Source organism: Talpa europaea (genome assembly GCF_964194135.1).
Source record: "Talpa europaea genome assembly, chromosome: 13".
In the NCBI taxonomy this organism is placed as follows: Eukaryota; Metazoa; Chordata; class Mammalia; order Eulipotyphla; family Talpidae; genus Talpa; species Talpa europaea.
The window spans coordinates 70,569,378-70,592,026 of record NC_140080.1 but is presented as its reverse complement, the minus strand read 5'-3'; the positions used below and the strand labels follow the sequence as shown (position 1 = coordinate 70,592,026).

Below are 22,649 nucleotides of genomic sequence, written 5' to 3'. Positions count from 1 at the left end.
CCAGTTCTTGTATGCACAAATAAATAAATCTTTTAAAGAATAAATAAAAATAAATAAAACTCCAAGAAATTGGAATATTCTAACTCTAATTCTGGTATTCTGAATTATGAAGCAATGTTTACCAAGATAGAAAGGCAGAACATATTTTATTGTATAACTTACTGACCTGATTAGTGCATTTGGAGATCAAGACGTATGGTAATGTAGACCTCCATAGGTATTCTTGTCCTGGACCCTGAAAATATCTGGGTTAGGCCTATTTTCAATCATTCTCTCCTTCCTGTCTTTCATTATTTCCATGCATCTGTCTGATGAAAAATAAGTAAAAAATATGCAAACAATCCCCCCCAACACACACACACAAACCCCACCCTGCCGGCTGCAGCGCTCTCCTTCTAGACAATGGTGGTTTAAATCATGAGACACTCAGCAGAACATCACTGAGGGCCAGCATGCCTGGAGAATGATGACGCAGAAGAAACTGTCTCAGCTCAGATGTGCCCACAACCCACAGTATTTACCACCACATGAGGTGTGATCTGTAGTGGAGGAAACAGCCTGCTGAGAGCACATCTGTGAGGCATGGCCATCTTACAGGGCAGGATCAGGGATCAGAGAAGGTGCCTGAGAGATGGTATCCAAAGAGGGAGAAGAAGTTAGTCCCACATACAAGTGCTGCTCTCACATACCACAGAGTACTCGCCAATTGCTAGGAGCCCCGCCCGCTTCTCCCAGCAGTGTGTTGGTCCAGGGTTGCATATTTCCCTTGGTTCAGAATCCTGGCAGCACACTCTGCTGCCTTCTGTGGTGGCTGTAAGTTGGGCACTTGAGAGTCTTAACTGATGCTTTAAGGTTTCTTCACAGCAAGGAGTCCCATATCAACTGCAGCAGCCATTGCTGATACAGGGAGCAGTGACTGCCAAGCTCACAGTGATGAAGAGAGGATGGTTACATGACTTCCACCCAGTAGAGCCTGACCCCAGAGAGTCACCATGTTTCCTGAGATTTCTGATAGACAATCAAGCAGATTTTGCAAGTCTCCTTTGACAGGAGACAGCCTTACCAGCACATTATTCAGTCTTACTGGAAATGAATCACTATTCATGAAACATAATTAAGTCTTAAGTAGGACCAAACCTCTTCCTGAGGCTGCTTGACTGGTAGATACCAGGGAGGACAGCAACACACCAGTGGCAGGAGGGGCAGCAGCTTTTATCAAAGGACACGTGGCATCGGTGAGGGACAGCAAGTATCAGTAAGGAGACTGTAGGGGCAGGAAAGGCACAGAGCAGGTTTTCTATGATTCAAGCAGACCCAACGGGGTAAAGGAGAGTCCCAGAGCCCTCGGTGATTTTCTCAGGCTTTTATTTCACTTTTACATGTAGTGCAACAACCAGGCACACGGCAGACAGGGGTGCCAGGGGGCCAGGAGGCCTGCAGGACTCCAAGCCCCCCCCCCCCCCCCCGCAAGTCTTCACTCTGGCCTTCTCTGCCATTTTCTCCCCTTCTCTCTCTCTCTCTCTTCCATGACTCTTTCCTGCCTCTGCTCCTCTTGGTGATATATCTCAATACTGAGCCATGGCCCATAGAAGTAAACAACACAACTTATAACAAGGTAACAAATGCAGGTGCCCACCTTCAGGCATGCAATCCTAATGGTGGGAGGGCAGAAAAGCCTGAAAACCATTTATCCGACAGATGGCTGAAAGCTTTTCGATGGAAACAGTATCTGAACTCAGGCAAAGGAAAGCTTTTCTAGGAGAGAATATAGTGACTGATGAATTATGAGAAAATGCAATCTAGAAAATATAGGTAGTGCCTGGCAGAGCAGAGAATGGAGTGTCGGGAATGAAGTAAAAGAAGGAGGCATAGCCCAGGTATAAAGGACCTTATATGCTAAAGTAAAAGGGCCCTTAAAAACATAGTAAAGTATCGTGGTTATTATCTGGAATTTAGATAGCCCATTTTGACAGCTGTGTGAAGGGTGGCCTGGAATCTAGGAGGACTAGGTAAAATTGGAGGCCCAAATTTGAATGAAAGAAGAGTTAAAGGGAATGCGAGGAAGGGGCAATACAGCAGTGGGGGTGGGGCTGGGGCCAGGAAACCAGTGACAACACCTATTTTCTGGCTTGGGTGGCTGGCTGGTTAGAGGTGTTGGTAATTGAGATAAAAAGTAAGGAAAACTAGACTTAGGTGAGGATAGGGATAGAATTGGGGCATGAGAAAAAACATTTCAAAACTGGTATGCTTTCTCCAGAGGAGAAAAGATTAACAATATTGTTTCTCTATCTGTTCTCTTTCTCTCAATTCTCAGTTATTCTGTAGCCTATTTCCTTTAACTACTCAGATTGTATTAGAACACAGTAGCTTCAACTAGTTACTAGAGGGATTTTGCGCATTAAAAAAACCCCCAGCTAATCATGTGCCAATGACTTGCAAGTTACTGTGACGTGGGAAAGAAAAGTGAACAAAATACAACTAAGCTTCCCCTTATAGAATTCTAGCAAAAGCCAAAAAAAAAGGGGCATTAACTAATCAATTATAAACCATGTAGTCTGTATCATAAAGGTTCTAATGTGTAGTGTAGTATGTGGCAAGTAACAAGGGGGAAGAGGTGTTCCACCAAGGTTCATATAGCTTTCAGCGTATTTGTGAACTCTCCGAAATCTGTATGTAAAAATTTATCCAAGCCTAGTTAAACCAAAGTCATCTGAATAAGCTGAAGATCTAATTGGCTTTAATAAAAGATTCATGAATCAGGAAAAACTGCATGTAGCTAACAGAAGGGTGTGCTCAGGAGTTGTGTACTAATAGGTTTTCATAGTCAGAAGAGGGTGAGACAAAGTTATTAGCAAAAAAATTATTTCAGGAAAAGTCACCTTGGGGGTGGGGGAGTACCTCTTTTTTTTGTTTTTTGTTTTTTTGCAGACTACATCACTACTGCTGGCCATGAAAATTCCAGATTTATTGGTTTAAAATTCTACTTTTGGGAAAGGCTGAAACTACAATTAGTTTAGATGTTAAATTTTAGTGGGGCTTGCCATAAATTATTTCATTTAAGCCTATTTCTTTTTTTTTTTTAACAGACTAGGCATTTAGTGATGGGGAGGAGAGATCACAGGCTCAAAGGGGTCAGTGATTCCCCTGAAAGGTTAAGAACCATTTTACACTTACAGTTCATTTAGGCACTGCTGAGACACAGACTTATTCCACAGGAGACTGCACAGACCATGAAAGCTAGAAGGTTGGCAGTCTGTCTAGTACATCCGGAATGATGCTATCTTTACTGTTTCAGACATCAAAAGTGATCTGAGTTTTTAAGTCCTAGTTATTAAAAAAAGATGGCAAGAAGTTCTATTCTCCCAGGAGGGGATTCTTGCCAAGTTTGAGCCCCCAGAGTATAGGAACCACTTGCTGACACCTTTCCTGTCCCATCAGAATAGACTGTTCCGGGCTCCGCGTTTTATATGCGGCCGAGAGATTCAGGCACTACTTTGAGACCGGGTTTTCGAGCAGGAAGTCCAGGCCGGGTTTTCGCGCATCAAGACGGAAGTAACGGCGCGCCGGAAGTTCAAGGCCAGCACCGGGAAAGAAGTGGGGCAAGGGGGAGGGGAAAACGACTGAGGGTAGGAATGGCGGCCCAAATTCCAATTGTGGCCACCGCTTCCACTCCGGGGATAGCTCGGAACAGTAAGAAGAGGCCGGCCAGCCCGTCCCACAACGGCAGCAGTTCCGGAGGCTACAGCGCCGCTAAGAAGAAAAAAGTGTCCAACTCTGGCTTTGCACAGGTACGGGGCACTCGCCGAGCCTGCGCATGCGCAGGAGCTTCCTAGGTGGGACGGGTGCGCGTGCGCGAGGCCGTGCTGCCGGGAGCGAGAGCGCATGCGCGGGCCCGCCCCGCCCCGCCCCGGGGCTGCTGGCTTAGGATGCCACTGAGTTTTCACCTGTAATTTGGACACGTGGGATTTGGTTGAAGAAACACCTGCGTTGCGTTGTCCTGGAGAGGAGCGGAGAGATGGACGGTTATTACTGACTTAGTGGAAGGATTGCCCCTTCCCTTCCAAGTTGCGTTTAGAGCAAGCTCAAGACGCCTGTGAGTTTCAGTTAAGTAGAAGTTAGCATATTACACCTTCGACCTTTCTCCAGAGTTTAGAGTGCCTTAGGTGCGGAGCACCCTAATAAATACACGGAGGAGGGCCTCCCTGGTGGCGCAAGGGGTTAAGCACCGCACTATGAAGCAAGCCGCAGCCTCTGCAGCAGGAGTTCGATCCCCGGGGCCGGCTGGCCAGAGAGAAACCCACATGGCGCCGCAGACCTCTCCTGTCTCGCCAGCTGCTCCCCTCAGCAGTGTATTTAGGTCAATCTGCTGCTCAGCTCCCCACTCTGTTTCTGGTGAATGCTCTCACCCCCTGCATCTCAGGCCTGTATCACAGCTCTTGTATGCATAAAAAAATCTTAAAAAAAAAAAAAGTACACGGAGGGAATACAAAGATATATTGATACAGATGGGTTCCCTCTTCCCCCAGAAAAGTGCTTTTTTGACCCTCAGTGGGTTTGGTCTTATTTGGTGGCGTTACAGGAAATACATGATGAGCTCCATGGTCGTACAGCCCTGAGCACAGCACCTTGTGCAGACTTCACAGCATCTGGACAATCCAGGCCCGGCGATTCCAGCAGAGTATTAAAACAGTTAAGTTAAAAACCGTTGGAGGCTACTTCCCAAATTAGTTGCACTATTATGTAGTTTCATCAGCAAAGTATGGGAAATCCAGTTACTGTTTGTAGCGGCAGGAAGGGCACGGAGCAGGTTCTCTATGACCGGAGCAGCCAGGGGTAAAGGAGGAGAGACTCCTGGAGCCCGCGGTGGCTTTTTCAGGCTTTTATTCAGATAACCAGGTACATTGCAGGCAGGGGTGCTAGGGGCCTGAGATGCTGGCAGTCCTCCCAGCCCCGGCCAGTTTCACTCTATCTGGGTTCTCCAGCGTTCTCTCGGGGCCTCTGCTTCTCTGCTTTTTCTCCTTCCCGTGTCTTTCGCTCTGCTGGTGTCCCCCTGACGCTGCCTTTATAAGCCCAGTCTCTTAGCCCAGGTGTGCCGGCCTACACATGGCCACACACCACTCCAGGTGCCCGCCATCTGGCATGCATTCAGGACCACAGGGTTCCATCATCAGTCCTAATGGTGGGAGGGTAGAAAGACTGATACTTTACTAACCCTACACTGTTCATCTTCAGCGACACTTGGCACTGCCAGTCTTCAATTTTAGCCATTCCAATGGGCGTGTAGTGATATCTCATTGTTTTAATTTTGTTTTTCTGATTACTAATGGTATCAGTCACATTTTCACATGGAGATGAACTATTCCACTATCTTTGGTGAAGAACCTGACTTTTTCTAATTAGGTTATCATTATTTTTAACAATCTGTGTAGGAGTTCTTTAAATACTCTTGATTGGAATTCTTTCTTTAACGCTTATTTGCATTGTGATTGCTTTCTTCCACAGTGTGCTTAGTATCCAACTGTTTGTAGATAACATTTTGGTATCCAGCTGTGCCAAGTGCCAGGAATATAGTCAGTACATATTGGGACAAATGATTGTTTTGACCTTAAAGATAGCTTGATCACCTCCCACCACAGCAAACTTCAAAGGGTGACCAAGTGCCTCCAGGATGCAGGTAATTCCCAGTAACTCAGTGTGTTGGAAATCACATCTCTGTTGGCTTTAGAGGTCTAAGGACAAGAGCTGCCTAAGTACCCCCTGCAGCAGCCTCAGCAAACCCTTAGGCTGGAAAGAGTAGGTCATTCTTGGAATAGTGAATTCTTTTCTTTGCTCTCCTTCCCAACTGGGATTTAAGTAATAAGATATATAACCAGTTACCCTACTCACACCCTCAGCATCCTGTGAGTAATGAAAAAACTGCTTCTCACTCCAGAGAGGAGTCTTGCATTGCTTTGCTGCTCTAACATAGCCTTCCGTTCTGGCTCCCTGGTCCACAGCATATGCAGGCATTAATGCAGTGCTGCCTGGAATCTTCATGGATCTTCCTTTATCTGTGTCTCCTGCTCAGCCTTTCTGTTCTGTTTCATTTGAGTTTAGTCAGCAAGAATTTGTTGTACTGTGTTGCTTTTATGGCTCTAGCAGTATGCTTAAGACATTTCAAAGATTATAGCTTGTTCCTGTCATCCTAAAACCTCCCAGGAAGATTGACATACATTTATTGTAAGCGTTTTCTATTGCTGTTGTAACAAATTACCACAGATTTAGTGACTTAAATAACAGCTTTTTACTAGTTCATGTTTCTGTAGGTCAGAAGCCCTGGCTTGACGTCACTGGTTTGGTTTTCTGCCTAAAGTATCACAAAGCTGAATCAGTGTTGGCTGTGTGATGTCTTCTTGTTTGGAGGCTGGCGAAACTCTCTTCTCAGACGCAGTCAAGGTTTTTGGCAGACTTCAGTTATTTGCACTGTAGGACTGAGGTCCCTGTGTCTTTGCTATCAGTTAGCCACTACTCGCATTCCTTGCCACGTGGCCTCTTCCATCTTTGAAGCCAGCTGTGGAGAAGCTCTCAGGCTTCAAATCTTTCTGAGGACTCTCATGTCTGAGTGTGAACCCAGATCTAAAAGGCTTATGTGATTAGTGCAGCTAAATAATCTCATTTGTTTAAAGTCAGCTGATTTGAGCTGATTTGGGGATTTAATTACATCTCCAAAACCCCTTCACAGCAGTACCTGGATTAGTGCTTGCTTGAATAACAGAGGCCCAGAATTTTAAGGGTCATGTTAGAATTCTACATATTTTGTATATGAAACAATTAGGAAGATACGGTAATTTCTAACCATGTATCTGAACTGATTATAGGTATTCTCTTGTGTTGGTGTGCTAATGTAATGTAGCGACACAGAGGATGATGAGAACTCTTGTAGGCAGAGGGGAGGTGGGAGGCAGAGGGCCTTGTGACTTTGAAAGGTGTTGGGTTTGGATGGAACAGCTTTGTAGGGTTAGAGCTGTGTGCATGTTTCAGATTGTTCAGTTTCATCATTGGGGAATGAGTTGTTTGGTTTATGTCACAATCTGGAAATTATCATCACTCATTTGCTGTTTATGATACTTTGAAAATGATTATTGTTAACAATGATTATTGTTAAAAATGATTATTGTTAACTTGGAGAACAGATATTCTGATGAAGTAAAATAAATCATGATTAATAATAAATAGTTTTTGAACATTTGCTGTATGCCAAGCAAGCACTGTTCCAAGCACTTTCTGAGTGTTACCTAATTCTTAAAACAACAGTGTGAATCGCTATTCTCATTTTACAGATAAAAAGGCAGGGGCATAGAGAGGTTGAGTAAGTCTCCCCAAGTCACACAGCTAACAAGTGGTAGAGTCAGTATTCAAACTATAGACTTCCCAGAGTCCATATTCATTTTTGTTTACTGCAAAGAAGTGCTTTTGGGGGAAGTTTTATTGCATCAATTATAGGGCATTTTAGACATTCCAAGTGCCTATTCAAATTGATAAAAACTACAGAGAAACCTAATTCACTATAGACTGAAATTTATGTAGTAGACTGATTTCTGATGGTAAATAAGCAGTTAACAAAACATTAATTAAGTTGAATACCAGCAGTTGTTTCTCCAGAATGTCAATGCAGAGTGCAGATAGGATGGAGTCACCTGTAATTAGAGGCAGGCAAAGAATGCTGGGCTGATTTTATTTGTTCATTTAAAAAAAAAATCAACTTAAAAATTATGATAATTAAAATTTTATAAGTTTTTTTAATGTTTTATTTTTTATATTTATTTTTTTTTTTATTTATGCATACAAGAACTGAGGTGTAGGCCAGAGATACATGGGGGTGAGATGATTCACCAGAGACAGAATGGGGAGCAGAACAGGTGGAGCTATTGAAATACTCTGCTGAGGGGAGCAGTGGGTGAGACAGGAGAGGTCTGCTCTGTCATGTGGGTCAGCTCTCTGGCTGGGAATCTAACTCAGGCAATGGCTGGCAATAGCTTGACAGTGCTGAGACTTTAACCCCTGAGCCACCAGGGAGGCCCTATTTAAAAAAATGTTTTAAATGGACATGAAAAATTATGCAGTTTCCTTCCCCAGTAATTAAAGTCATGTTTCCTACATGTAGATATAGTTTTTCATAATTGTATTTCATGTATAACATTTTTATTCTGCTTTCCACTTAGCGTTATTTCATGATGCTCCAAATGTTCTCTTATGTCTCTTTGGGGCCTGGGAACAAATAGCCCACATCAAAAGATTGCCCTGTATTCTTTCTCAGGAATTCACTGTGCACACATCACCTTTGAGCCTGCTCACTAGGGATCAGGGAAGAAGCATGAACAGAAAGGGAGAGATGCAGTCTTTTCACACTTCTGACATGGAAAAAAAGATCAGCGCCACTGTTGAGGATGGTCCTGTGAGCTGGGCATGTCCTGTGGATGGTTCTGTCATCACCACGGAGGCCCTGGGGCGGGTTTTCCTTCTCCTTTAGTATCCCCTTTTGCTTCCTTAGCAGTTCTGTGGGTTTGTTTTCTCCCAGATGGAAACATCATTATATAAGTAGTCATTTTCTTTATGAAAAGCTCAAAACAACAAAGTTGAAACTTAGAGCGTATCTGGCCCCAGGAAACTTCTTTTGCGTTCTGCCTCTTTCCCCTAAGCTGTCCCTAGTTGTCTTGTTTTGTTTTGTTTGTGGGTTTTTTTTTTTTGTTTTTTGTTCTACCGTGATGCTCACTGGGTTGTTCTTAAGGTTGTTTTTCTCTCACTTAATCTACACCACCCTGTAACCCTGCCTCCCGGCAGCCTACACCCTTTGGCCTTTTTCACACTGAACAGGCCTGTGGTGCACCCTTTTGGATTGTTTTTAGATTCCTTAAGAGAGTGGCACCTTGCTTCCAACACTGGCAGTTTCCTTAGACCTGCACATCTCGTGTGCCTTCCCGCCAGTGGGCCTGGCTATCTCCTGGTTTCTGAACCACCACCTCTTTGGAAAAGGAGGTGACTGTCATTTTTCTCTATGTGCATGATGGCTCCAGCTTCCTCCTAAGTGCGGGGGAGCCCCTGGCACGTTCACTGGGTGTGATCCCTCTATCCCTCTATCTTGTTTGAGCCACCCAGTTGGTGCCATTCTATTGTGGCAACCCTGGAAGACTGATGCAAGTGTTTCTTACTTTCGGGCACCACAGTGCTCATCTTGTACTTTCTTGCCCCAACCCTGGAATCATCCGTTTCTTCAAGTCGTAATAGTTCTTTTTTTTTTTTTAAAGATTTTTTTATTTATTTATACAAGCACTGGGTACAGTCAAAAGCACAGGAGGGTGAAAGAATTCACCAGAGCCAGAGCGGGGAGCAGAGCAGGCAGAAGGACCGAAGTGCACTGCTGAGGGGAGCAGCAGGCGGCAGGAGAGGTCTGAGCGCCATGTGGGACCCTCCTCTGGTGGCCGGGGAGCAGCCGGGGATCGAACCGGTGCTGCAGAGGCTGCGGGCAGCTTCGCAACCCAGCGCTCAACCGCTGTGCCACCGGGGAGGCCCTCAAGTCGTAATCGTTCTTAGAAAATAATATTTAGAAACCAGGATCTGAACATGGGTGTGCCCATTGTTCACTATTTCTAGTCCTGTCAATGGAGACAGGTGGGAAATACAGGTGTGTAAATATATACCCCCTTCTCACCTCTGCATCTACTACTGTGTTTATCTCTGTGTGTGTCAAAAACCACAAGGTCATATTGATAACCTGATTTCCATGTACTACCAGAGCCTACCTCTTTTCTTATTTTTCCTTCTTAGAATACATATGTAACAGTTTCAGAAATGTTAACCTGTGCCCTTGTAAAAAACAAACCTGCCAATTTCTTATGGTTCTTTTTGCCTTTAACCATAGGTTATATTGTTAAAATACCATGTTCAAAGTCACTCAAGTTATTTCTCTTTTACTGTCCTTCAATATGGTTATATTTCATTCAAAATACAGTTAGGCTGATCTGTTTTTGTTTGTATTTCATTTTCTCCATCTGCTCCCCATCCTTGTTGATACTGTTGTTGTTACTATTAATTTATTATTATTATTATTATTTTAGTATATGAAACTTTAACATGGTTAGTCAAAATTCTGCAAAAACATATATTCAGAGAAGTCTTACTCCTCAGTTTTCCTGTCCCATTTTCCCATCCTGTCTACCCTATTCCTGTAGGTAAGCAAGCCCATTCATTCTTATTGATATATTACTTTCTCTGTGCCAGGCACTGGGTTGGATGCAGGGAGACTGTGCCACGCAGTAGAGCTGGGTGTGGTGACCCTTCTGCATGCTCACTCTCTGACTCTCTCCTTCCCTTATCCACTTTCCTCTCTCCTTCTGGTCTCTTGCTCCTTGCCTGCTTCACAAAGCTGCTGTTTTATCATTGACTGAGACGTAAATACAAATTATCAGTCATATATCCAATTTATAATAGGTATTACTCTTATAAATAGTCAACACAAAATAATGATGACACCTGGCTAAAACGGCAGCAGGTGACACTGGTTATTGATTAACTGTGATGGAAGAATCAAATCCTCCTCATCAGAGTGGGTCTCCCAGGACACATGTACCTGGCAGAAATACTGTGACCGTGAAGGAGAAATCACAAGGCCAATAAAAGTTATTTACAAAATGCTAAATCAAATCTTTGTTGTAAAATTGAAATTGACATGAACTAAGCCAATAAAGATAATTTTAGTAAAGCATAAGTGAAAATGGAGAAATTGGAATCTACCTGTGCTATACAGAAAAAGACTCAGTGGAATTTGCACCAAAAGCACAAAATAAGGGAAGGCCTGGAGAGCAAAAGGTGAGGCTGGAGAGGAGGCCAGGACCTGGTCCTGATCCCCAGGGCAGTGGGAACCACTGACCAGTTGTAAGGAGGGGGTGATGACAAGCTTGTACTTAAAAGTATGTAACTGACTGCTGTGAAGAAGGAAGCGGGCGAGGTTTACTCTACAGTGTCCCTGTTCTGAAGCCTTAAGCTGATGAGGGAAAAGGCAGAAGGGAGGGCTAGGTCACCTGTGGGTACAGGAAAAGAAAGAGAAATTGGAGGCTTCTTAGTTCTTAGAGTTGATATTTGAACTTAGCCTTGGAGATCAGAAAAGTTAGGACAGACTGAGCAGGGGAGGCTGAAGTGGGGGAGGAGCAATCTAGACAGAAGAGTCTCAGACCCATGAGGAGAGACTCTAGAGGCGAGTCAGTGAAGGTGTTTGGGAAGAGACCTCAAACTTAAAGAACTATTACTGCAGAATGAATAGGCCCCGTCTTCCCTACTTTCCTCCTTTGCCATCATGAACACCGTGTCAGGGCATGGGGGTGGTGAGGGTGATGTGTATACATATGCTCATCCAGAACTCTGCAGTACTGCTGGGAGTGTAAAAACAGAGCCATTTAGAAAAATGATTCAGGAGTTTCTTATAAAATCAAACATAACACTTACTCTAAAGGCCAACCATTCCACTCTTAGGTATTTACCCAAGAGAAGTGAAAACACTTGTTCACGCAAAGGCTTGTACAGAATGTTCATAACTGCTTTATCTGTAGTCGCTCAAGACTGAAAATGACTGAAATGTTCAGCAGGAAAATGAAAAACAAATTGCAGTTAATACAGTGGAACACTACTCTGCTGACAGTATGCAATTGCAGCAAAACACACTACTGATGCAAGCAACAACATGCAGCTCAGAACTTTATGCTGAGCCAAAGAAGCCAAACGCAACAGTACCTGCTATCAGATTGCACTGCTGAAGTTCTAGAATAGGCAAAAGTAATGTAGCTATCAGAACAGAGGTCCCCCTGTGGGTGGAAGATACTGACTAGGAAGGAGTGTGAGGAAACTTTCTGGAGTGATGGAGATGCTCGCTGTCTCAGTAAGAATAACAGCAACACCAGTGTAAAAATTTGGCAAAACTCATGAAACCCACACTTCAGGTCTGTGCATTTCACTGTATGTAAATTATATGTTAATTTAAAAGTTTATTGTTGCCTGGGAAGACTGGAAATTGCATTACAAATCAGAAGTGATGTCTTCTTTTGGCATGCTTTTACTTTATGATTATTGCCTTGAAAGACTTTTTGTTTTAAAACCTATTGGCCTGCTTGGCAGCCAGGTGACCTGTGGCTCTTTTTTTCTTTCCTTAGAGTGGTTTTAAGAACCACATGAGCCAGCTTGGCTAGGAAATCCATGGCTGTGCTTGGCACACCGGGGAGCTGAGAAACATGTGTCGGGGGCCTGGCATGTGACTTGTAGCTTCTGCACAGCAGATGCTGCTTCCAATCTGGCATGCCCTCTGGCGCAGGCCACCTGCTGAACTCCTCGGCGCAGTGTCCCCTTTCAAGTATCTTGTAGTTATTTCCTCATGTCTTTTTGAGAGCTGAGCTATGGAATTCAGCTAAACGAAATTGACCTTATGTTTTAAGGGTATCAGCATGGAAGGCATGAGTGAGAATAAAGTGGCACCCTCTGACTTTAGCACTGGGCCTATGGAAAAAGCTGCTAAACCTTTGCCATTTAAGGACCCCAACTTTGTGGTGAGTATCTAAGGTATTTTATTGACACAAATAAAAAAGCAAACAACCATGCCTCTGACCTTGCTGGCCTGCCATCGAGGTGGCACTGGTGATCCTTCTCCATCAATCCAAGTTGCCACCTTCTCTGCCATGTGCTGTTGTGGAAGGAGGGGCACAGGAGAAGAGTCCTTGCTGTTCATCTCTTAGTGTGCCAGTTCCCAAGGATTTCAGTGCCCTTGTGGAATTTGTTAAAAGATAGCATTTTAAGGGCCTCCCTGGTGGTGCAGGTGGTTGAACGCAGCACTGTGAAGCTGTCCACAGCCTCTGCAGTGCTGATTTGATCCACGCCGGCCTCGGAGCAACCCACATGGCGCAGCAGACCTCTCCTGTCTTGCCTGCTGCTCCCCTCAGCAGTGTATTTCGTCAGTCTGCCTGTTCTGTTTCCCTCTCTGTCTCTGGTGAAGCCTCTCACCCTCCCGCGCATCTGGCTTGTACCCGGCTTTTGTATAAATAAAATAAATCTTTAAAAAAAAACAGATAGCATTTTAAGAATGGATCATTTCCATGATTGTTCCCCTTCCCTTTTTGTTGACCCACATAAGTTTTAGATGAGAACTGAAGGAACTAAAGGAAGAGTGCTTCTTTTTAGTTTCTTTAAGTAAATCTAAGCTATTGTGCCTTAAAGTAGAAATAGGCTGCTCTTCCTTTTGTTTTTAAAGGAGAGAATAAGTTACAGTGATTGAGATTACACCATTAAAAAGTTATTTTTCATTAGTTTTGAAAATGCAGCATTACCAGTGCCTGCAACGGATTTTGCTATTGTCTTCCATTTTATTGCTTCCTTATCACACAACAAAAAAATAAAAACAAGATTTCCAGAAGGCATGTCACTGCCACAACTTTGCAAGCAAAGTCATGCCTTCAAAGAAGAAGGCAAATAACTAAAATATAACTTTGTAGTAAATGTATTTGAAAGTAATGGGATGTTCATGAGTGAATTCCACAAAGGCAGACACAATAAAGGGATGTGATGTTAAAGAAATAGCCTTTAATTTCTACTTCATCACCAAGTAACTAATGGGTTTGGACAATCCAAAAGCTTTGTGTTTTTCTAAGTAAAATGAAAGTATATGGAGTAATAGATTTTTTTAAAGTCTTAGGAGTACAAAATGATTGTTGACAGAATGAGGGGGATATTACAGTTATGAGTAAGCATAAATGTCAGATTCTGGACAGCAGTCTCCAGTGATTCTTGTTTCTTCTGATCCATGCTTTTAATTCCAGCACTCTGGCCACGGTGGAGCAGTAGCTGGCAAGAAGAATAGAACCTGGAAGAACCTGAAACAAATTCTCGCTGCTGAAAGGGCATTGCCATGGCAACTGAACGATCCTAACTGTGAGCTGTTTGTGTGTTTATAATGTTCAGACTAGGAACTTTCTTATAACTAAATCTACATTATTGTGTTTCCATTATAATAGGAGGCTATTTTTTTAGCTTGGCAATTTTACTGTGGCATCAATATAAGAGTTTTATGCGAATATTCCTCACAGTGTATCTGTGTTTAATCTGTTAGTGTGTGTTACAGGTGTGTGATTTTCAGTGTCACTGTTAACAGTTCAATCTGGAGAAATAAGTCCTGCCATGATAATGGTGTTTTTTGTTAGATAAGCTTCTTATTCAAAAGTCTACTCTTAAATTGTGTTTCCAAGAACAAGGTTGCCTAAAATTTAGGAGGGTTGCTAGCAACCAGTTTGAAGGCCAACTCTGTTTTTACCCTTTGAGACAGTATTTTCCAGCGTAAATACTTGATACTGCACTGTTTCCAAACCTGTGTAAAACACTGTTGTATGTTCTGTTCAACTTTACCAGGAAGTGCAGATTCATACTTCTCCTTGTCTCCTGTCCATTGCACATCTTTTATGGGGGTGACTCAGATAGGCGACAGAGCAGCTAGTCAAGTCCCTGGGTGTGGATGTCCCAGTGTCTGGATGCTCAGATCCGAGTAGTGGATTGTTTGGCATCTCATCCCTGTCAGCCCACGTAACCTGAGACAGTGAAAGTGGCTTGTGTTCCAAGATGGTGTTCTTCTTGGAGTAGAGGGTCCTTGGGGACAGGGCAGAGCCAGAGATGGGGCCTGCACTTGGCCTGTGACCTACTGCATTATTTCCCCCAGAGAGTTCTGTGAATACTTAGTCAAAAGTAAAAATTTGGGAGTTTTAGCAAACGGTATTTTAAGACAAAAGGGAAGGAATCTGAATGTTTTAGTTATCTTTTTTCTTTTTCTCTCCAGATTTTAGTATCGATGCTCCTCCATCCTTTAAACCAGCTAAGAAGTATTCAGATGTTTCAGGTCTTCTTGTGAGTAATTGCATTTCTGTGTCTTATAACATTGACTTGAAAAGAAGACTTCACAGCCGTGTCCTTTTAGACAGTGTTGCATATCTACCATGCTGGCCCTCTCTGAAGCCCATAAGCTGTGACTAAGTGATGGGTTTGAGCCGAAACTTTCCCATAGTCATTTTATTTTATTTTTTTTTTGCATAGAATAACTGGGGTGTAAGCCAGAGGTGTGTGTGTGTGGGGGGAGGGGAGGTTTGAGAGGGTTCACCAGAGACACAGTTGGGAGCGGAACAGGCAGATTTACTGAAACACACTGCTGAGGGGAGCAGCGGGAGAGACAGGAGAGGTCTACTGCGCCATGTGGGTCACCTCCCTGGCCAGGATCGAACTCATAACTCAAGCTGTGGGTGTGGTAGCACTGGGACTTAACCCCTAGGCCATCAGGGAGGCCCCGACCACTGTGTATAGTGTGGCTGCAACCTGGGGCACCCATGAGGTCTCCTTGCAGGGAGGGCTGCTCCAGAAAGCAGGAGCGCAGGGTTGCACTCCTCTTCCTTTGCTTGCTAACTGCAGGAGATAACATCAGCTCTTTACTGATGAAGTTAAAAAGTTTTCCTGCATTTTAGAGATGATTATATTTTTTAAAAAGTGAACATCTCTAAAGAGGTGTTATGTTAAACAGTGATTTTCCAATTTATTTTTATATTTTATACATTTTTTACATCATTTTTCATTGTTGCACAATGTATGCATTTTCATCTTGGTTATAGTCCCCGTACAATTCTCACTCCCCCTTGTTTTGACCCTAATCCACCCCCTAACCCTCCCCTCCCCAGTGTGTCTCTGGTTTATAGTTGCTTGTTGGTTTTGGTTTTGTTTGTTTGTTTTGTTTTTGTTTTTTTAAATATTTATTTTATTTATGCATACAAGAATTGGGGTACAGGCCAGAGGCGTAGGGGGTGGGAGGATCCACCAGAGACAGAGTAGGGAACAGAACAGGCAGACGAACCAAAGACACTGCTGAGGGGAGCAGCAGGCGTGACGAGAGGGCTGCTGCGCCATGTGGGAATCTCCCTGGCTGGCTGGGATCGAATCCGCACTGCAGAGGCTGTTGACAGCTTTATAGCGCTGTGCTCAACCCTCTGCGCCACTGGGGAAGCCCCAGATTTTGATTTTTACTTTATTATAATTAGTCTTTTTCCTGGTCCCTTATTTAGGTTTTCTAAATTCCTGCCCTGAGTGAGACCATCCGGTATTTTCTTTTTCTTTCTGGCTTATTTCGCTGAGCAGGATCCCTTCCAGCGCCATCGAGCGCTCCTCCCCACTGTGATCCCCTTTGGACCCGGCCCCCTCTCTTCCCCATTGCCTACCACAGTGACCCCTAAAATGCTCCTGGGGAATAGTTTGAAAAGTGCTGGCATATTTGGTCGAGTGGGGCTTGAACAAGTACTGACCTTAAGGGACCTCAGAGCCCCTCATCTCCTTCTTTTCAGAATGACAACAAGCGCGGGCCCTGTAAAGACACTCTCGGCTCATCTTTATCCTTTTTCATCGCTAAGAAATTTGGAAATGGGCTTTTTCTCCGAACTATGTAAATGAGCACTTCATTTTTTAAAGCTCATCTGTGTCCAACATTGGGAAAGATTTGAGTTTTTGTTTTTGAAAATAATGTTAGTTATGCTCGCTGAGCTGGTCATGTTTTAACTTTTCCTCCAAAGATCAATAGAAAGAATAGAAGCCCTATAAAATGGAGTGCGTGTGTGCGTGTGTGTGTGTGTGTGTGTGTGCGTGTGTGTTGGGTTCTTTTGCATCCATGTATCTCCTCCTAAATCTCCCCAGAGGAGATTTCAGGAAAGAAATGTTAGCTTGCCCAGAAGACTTTCTCTTACTCATGACTTTAAGTTACCTCTTCACCTGGGCTGCTGCCTCCCACTTGCTGCCTCCCTAACTCTCTTTCTTGAGTAATATGATGAGATCTCACTAGCAGTGAATGCTTCCTAGAATGTGTTTTGGGTGGGAAATGTGTGAGTGTACTTTTATAATATAATTCTGGCTAGTCCCAAGCTGAGCTTTCTGTTTTGGACCTTTGATTCATATCATTTTCCTTTTGCCAGTACTACATTCTCTTGATTATTGTAGCTTAATAGTAAGCCTTGAAATCAGGTAACTCTATATTTTCCAAAAGTGTTTTAACTATTTGAGTTTTTTTTTTTGTCTTTCTCAATAGATTTTAGAACCAGGTTATTAGTATGCTTGCTGGGATAGTGATTGCATTTGCATTGCATATGTGATTATATGGAAGAAATTGAGACTCTCAACATTATTGAGTGTTCTAACCATGAACATAATACTTCTCAACTCTTATAAGTGGTGTTGCTTTATTAAATTTCACTTTCCAGTTACTTATTGTTAATATGTAAAAATGTGATTGATTTTAGTATGTGCATTGTGAACTTGCTAGGTCACTTTTTAATTCTAGAAGATGTTTTGTAGTTTTCTTGGGATTTTCTACGTAGACAATCATAATGACTAGTTTTATTTCTTCCTTTCCAATCTATGTGCCTTTTATTGCTGAAGAGAATGGATATTTTTGCCTTGTTGTAGGTCTTGGGAAGTAAAGACTCATACTTTCATCATTAAATATACTTGCTGGGTGCAAAGATGCTCTTTGCCAGGTTAAGAAACATTCCCTCTCTTCATAGTTGGATGTTGATTCTTGCCAAATGCTTTTTCTGTATTTATTGAGATGATCATATGATTTGTCTTATTTAGTATTTAAGATAGTGTACTATATTCAGTGATTTATTTTTTATTTTTATTTTTTTTTTGCATAGTTAGCCATTGCATTCCTGGCATGAACCCTACTTGGTCATGTTAAATTGTCCTTTTTAAAAAATGTTGTTGGGTTTGATTTACTAACATTTTATTGAAGATTTTGCAACTATATTCATGAAGGTTATTGTAATATCTTTGGTTTTGGCATTTAGGTAATGCTGACCTTTTAGGATGGGTTGGTAAGTAGTCCCGTCCCCCTCTTATGTAAGAGATTGTATAGAAGTGAGTAATATTTCCTCCTTAAAATATTTGATGGATTTCTCCAGTGATACTGTCTTTGCCTGGTGTTTTCTTTTTTGGAAAGTTTAAAAGTACACAGTTAATTTCTTTAAGAAATATAGAACTAATCAAATTATCTATTTCTTTTTGATTGAGTTTTATTCATTTGTGTGTTTCAAGGAATTGATTTACTTCATTTGAAGTTGTTGAGCTTGTGGGCATGGAGCTATTAGTAGTATTCCTTATTGTTATTGTCCATGGGTCAGTAGTAATATCCTGTCTTTAATTTCTAATATTAGTAATTTATATCTTCTTTCTTTCAAAGAGCAATCAATTTTATTCATTCTTTCAAAGAACCGACTTTCGATTTCATTGATTTTTCTCTTGTTTTCCTGTTTTCCATGTCAATTAAACTTTCAAAATTTATTTTCTGCTCTTTACTGTTTTCTTCATTTGCTTGCTTGTGTTTAACTTACTCATATTTCTCTCATTTTATAAGGTGGAAACTTAGGTTACTTGATTTTATATCTTCTAATGTAAGCATTTGATGCTTCAAATTTCTCTTTAAGTGTTGATTTAGCTGCCTTTCAGAAATTTTGATATGCTTTGCTTTTATTCTTGTTCATTTCCCTAGACACTTCCTCTTAGACCAATGGGTTATTTTCAACTGTACTATTTGCGTATACATATTTAGGATGTTCAAAATACCTTTTTTTATTTTTTTAAAAGATTTATTTATTTTTATACAAGAACCGGGGTAATAGGCCAGATGCGTGGGAGAGTGAGAGGATTCACCAGAGACAGAGCGGGGAACAGAACAGGCAGAAGGACCAAAATAGACTGCTGAGGGGAGCAGCGGGAGAGACAGGAGAGGTCTGCTGCGCCATGTGGGACCCTCGCCGGCCAGCCAGGATCGAACCTGCGCTGCAGAGGCTGCAGACAGTTTCACAGTGCGGCGCTCAATGGCCTGCACCACCAGGGAGGCCCCTCAAATACCCTTTTTATTATTGACTTCTATTTTAATCCTTTATGGTGCAGAACATTATTATATCCATTGTCATCAGCACAGAGAAATGGATATCCTCAAACATTGCTTTTTTGGTGTGGGAATGTACATTGGTTCAGCTTCTTTGGAGGACTTTAGCACTACCCGCTGAGGTTAAAAAAAAAAAAAAAACAAAAACTTGCCTTCTAGGCAGCACCCTAGAGAAATGGACAAATAGTATGTACAGGGAGCTTTATGCAGAAATGCCTATGAGAGGTTGAAGTAGCACAATATTGGAAGCAACGTAAAGGTCAAGCAGTGGAGCTTTCTCCCTGTTCTGTGAGCTCAGTGGTACATAACAAAATGGGTAAATGTCCTAGGTGTATTATGACCAAAAGGTACAGCGGCATAAACAACACAGTACCACTCAGGCACTCACATAAAACACAAGGTAAGTTCCTCTGGACTGTTTCTGTATTTGCGTGTAGAAGAGTATATAGAAGCAAGGTCTGAAAGGGTGCCCACCTACTGTGGTTTCCCGGGGGAAGTCAAAGGACCTTGGGATGGTAGAGAGTGTAAAAGTTACATAATTAAAAATGAAGCCAGCTCATGTGTAGACTGACCCACCCGCTCCCAGACAGCCACGTGACTTCTCCCTCATGCTTGGGCAGGGCAGGAAGGCATGCAGGGTCACACCTGTATTTAGCCCTAGCAACAGAGCTATGGAAAGCATGACAGCTCTGGGTGAAACGGGGAGCCTTGAACTGCCTGTCACCCTGCAGCAGGGAGGCCTTCAAGCTCTTTGCTGCCTGCCTTTGGGGAGGCAGCTTTGTTTCATTCAGCTCCAGGGAGGGAATCCAGAGGTTACGCCATGTGAGTGCAGTTGTAGTTGTTCACCTCTTCTGGATCACTTGCATCCTCTCTTCTGTTCAGAACACTAGGTCGGGTCTGGTCTGTATGAGTTTTTGTTTGTAACCTTTTTGTTGGTGGCACAGTATCTCTGTATTTCACGTTATTTATTCAGCAGCCTTCTTGGCAACGAGGGCTGAACTTGGGCGGGCTAGCTCAGCAGTTTGTTGGTGGGAGTGAGGCAGCCACAGACCTGGAGCCAGGCTGGGGCTGGGTCATGTACAGAGGCCAGCTGATCAAAGCCAGATCCACATGCCTGCACCCGAGCTCACGACAGTGCTGACACGCTCCTCTCCCCCCAGTTAGTTCATCTACATGCCTCGCGGCCAGGAGCCCTCAAAAGGGACTTGCTGCTCTTTTCCTATTTAAGCCTTCAGTTTTATTACTGTCATTAAACGAAATGTGGTACAGAAAAGCAATATCAAGATTAGACACAAGGATCAAAGTTTTTAAGAGCTTTAATTAATTTTTTGGGATAATTCCATGTGGAAGTTAAGTTCCTTAGGGAGTCCCCTCTGGCAGAGTTGAAGACGGAGCTATGACTAAGTGCCATCAGCTTGCTGCTGCCTCACTGACGTCCCCTCCCTTATTAAATCATAGCCCTGCCGCGTCCCGGTCCACACAGATCCTCAGCACTGGAGCAGACAACTACACTTGAATAATCGGACATTATCTGTCTAGACCTAAATGGCATCTTTTATAGTTTTTAAAAGGAGCTCAATATGACTCACCCTCAAAATCTGTAGAAGCCATGTGCCTTGAGGGATATAATAAATGGATTGTTTTCTCTACATTGCACAGGGGGAAAACGGACCAAAAGAGAATTTTAATAGGTCAGTGGGAAACACATTCTCTTTTTTGTGATGGTTCAGATCACCCGTTTGTTCATTCATTCATTCATTCATCATTCCTTGTACGGACACCGGAGGACCCCTGTGCAGTCTGCATTGCACTGGGAACCGGGGCACAGGGATAAACAGGTTTCTGTTTCATGGAGCCTCACAGCCTAGACCTTAGCCAAAGATGCATGCAGATAGCAAACATAAAAGGAACAGAGATAAGCATTCCACACAGACACATGTGGTGATATGAAGGCGAGGGTGGCGTCCTAACCTCCTCTGAAGGGGCAGATAAGGCTGCCCTGACATTCTGACTTTGGGGCTGAACCCTCAAGGATGAACAAGGATTACTGAGAGTCGGGACCCCACCCAAGGAAAGGGCAAATGGGCATGCTGGGAGGGAGGAACCTGGAGTGGGGGTAGCTGGAATCAGAGCATGGAGACATGTGACTAAGAGACTGCTGGGAAAGAAGGTCGGGCCTCCTTGCAGGGGTGAGGAGCCATGCTGAGGACTTGAGCCTTTGTCCTGAGGACAGAGAAGCGCCATGGAGAGGTTTCATGCTGAGAGATAGCATGTTCAGAATTGCAAGTGGCAAAGATGACTGTGGGTGCAGTTGGGGGATGGCGGGCCCTTCCAGGGGTGCGTGGTGTGGATGGCCAGTTCCCACTGCCTAATTGCCCAGGGAGCCATGGAAGCAGCACTGGGAGTGGGTAGAGCACTGGAGAGGAGTGCACTTGGGGCAGGAGGAGTGTGCCGGGTGACTGGCATCCTCCAGGTGCTACTCTGCCTTGGGGAACAGATCTGGAACATTGAAGTAGGTGGGAGCCTGGGGGGTGGAGGACGGGAAACAGTCATCATGGATTCAGTTCTGGAGCTGTTGCTTTTAGCTCTTGAGGCACCAAGCATAAGAGTCCTGATGTCTGATGTGGTTATTCTTCTTCCCGTCCTTACCCTGAAGTATTTCTCAAGTCTGGGAAGATAAATGAGTCATAGCTCAAGTGAGCAATTTAGTGTTCTTGGTGACAATAAGACATAACGAAGATCCATTTCACCTTCAGTAAAATAGAAAAAGTTTTTAACTTGATCTTAAAAAACGCCACCACCATCAACTCTCCGTCTTCCTCTCTGCCTGTTGCCCGTGCAGGCCAATTACACTGACCCCCAGAGCAAGCTGCGCTTCAGCACCATTGAGGAGTTTTCCTACATTCGGAGGCTGCCATCCGACGTCGTCACTGGCTACCTGGCCCTGAGAAAGGCCACGAGCATCGTTCCCTGAGCTGGGGAAAACGGAGAGCAAGTGGGAAACTGTTTCAAAGACAGACTTTGGACTCATGATTTTGTTTCATGGAAACAAACTCATTCTGTTGTCAATCTGGAAATGTCAGCGCTGTGCCTTGGAAAGAAGGTTTGGCTTTCGTTTGAGGGTTTTTTTCCCCTGTGTTTTTCCTCCAAGTGTGATATTTCCTGTTGAATTAAATTATACTTCAGTTGTTGCCTCAAATAAAGATGTTTGACAAGAAAATAGAAAATTGTGCTTTTAGTTTAACCCAAGTAAGTCCCCAAACTTTGACTTCGAAGTTTTGAACTCTTCTAACATGTTTAAAAACTCTTCGGTGAATCCTGACAATGGGACTGGATTATTCCTGAACCCTGTAACTCCCCCTTTAGAGCATGTCGGTCTTTCTCTTTGATCAGAAGGCTTGGAGGAGGCCCAAAGCTGGGGCTGGAAAAGAAAGAGCTGGGTAACCCACCCTATCTCCCTGGCCAGTCCTCACCCTGGGCCACAGGCTCCAAATAAGCCTCCAGAACCTTGGTGCATGCCTGTCATTTAAGCCACCCAGTTTGTGGTCTTCCATCGTAGCCGCCTGAGCTGACCCCATTTCTGGAGGTGCGGACCACAAACATTGACGCTCCTCCCAAGAAGGGCTTTTGTCTTGGTACAGGATGTTGGCGCTTTGACGGAAACCTGCTC

General features: G+C 43.5%; 1 protein-coding gene across 1 annotated transcript; it reads left to right on the top strand.

Moving 5' to 3' along the window:
- Positions 1–3,632: 3,632 nt before the first annotated feature.
- On the top strand, positions 3,633–22,165 carry INO80C (INO80 complex subunit C; the record flags this gene model as incomplete). The annotated part of the gene is made up of 5 exons (XM_084251923.1): positions 3,633–3,788; positions 12,459–12,569; positions 13,833–13,944; positions 14,840–14,907; positions 21,822–22,165. 5 exons carry the CDS (start codon positions 3,633–3,635, stop codon positions 21,951–21,953), a joined length of 579 nt encoding a protein of 192 aa, XP_084108049.1. The 3' UTR covers positions 21,954–22,165.
- Between the last annotated feature and the right edge of the window lie 484 nt (positions 22,166–22,649).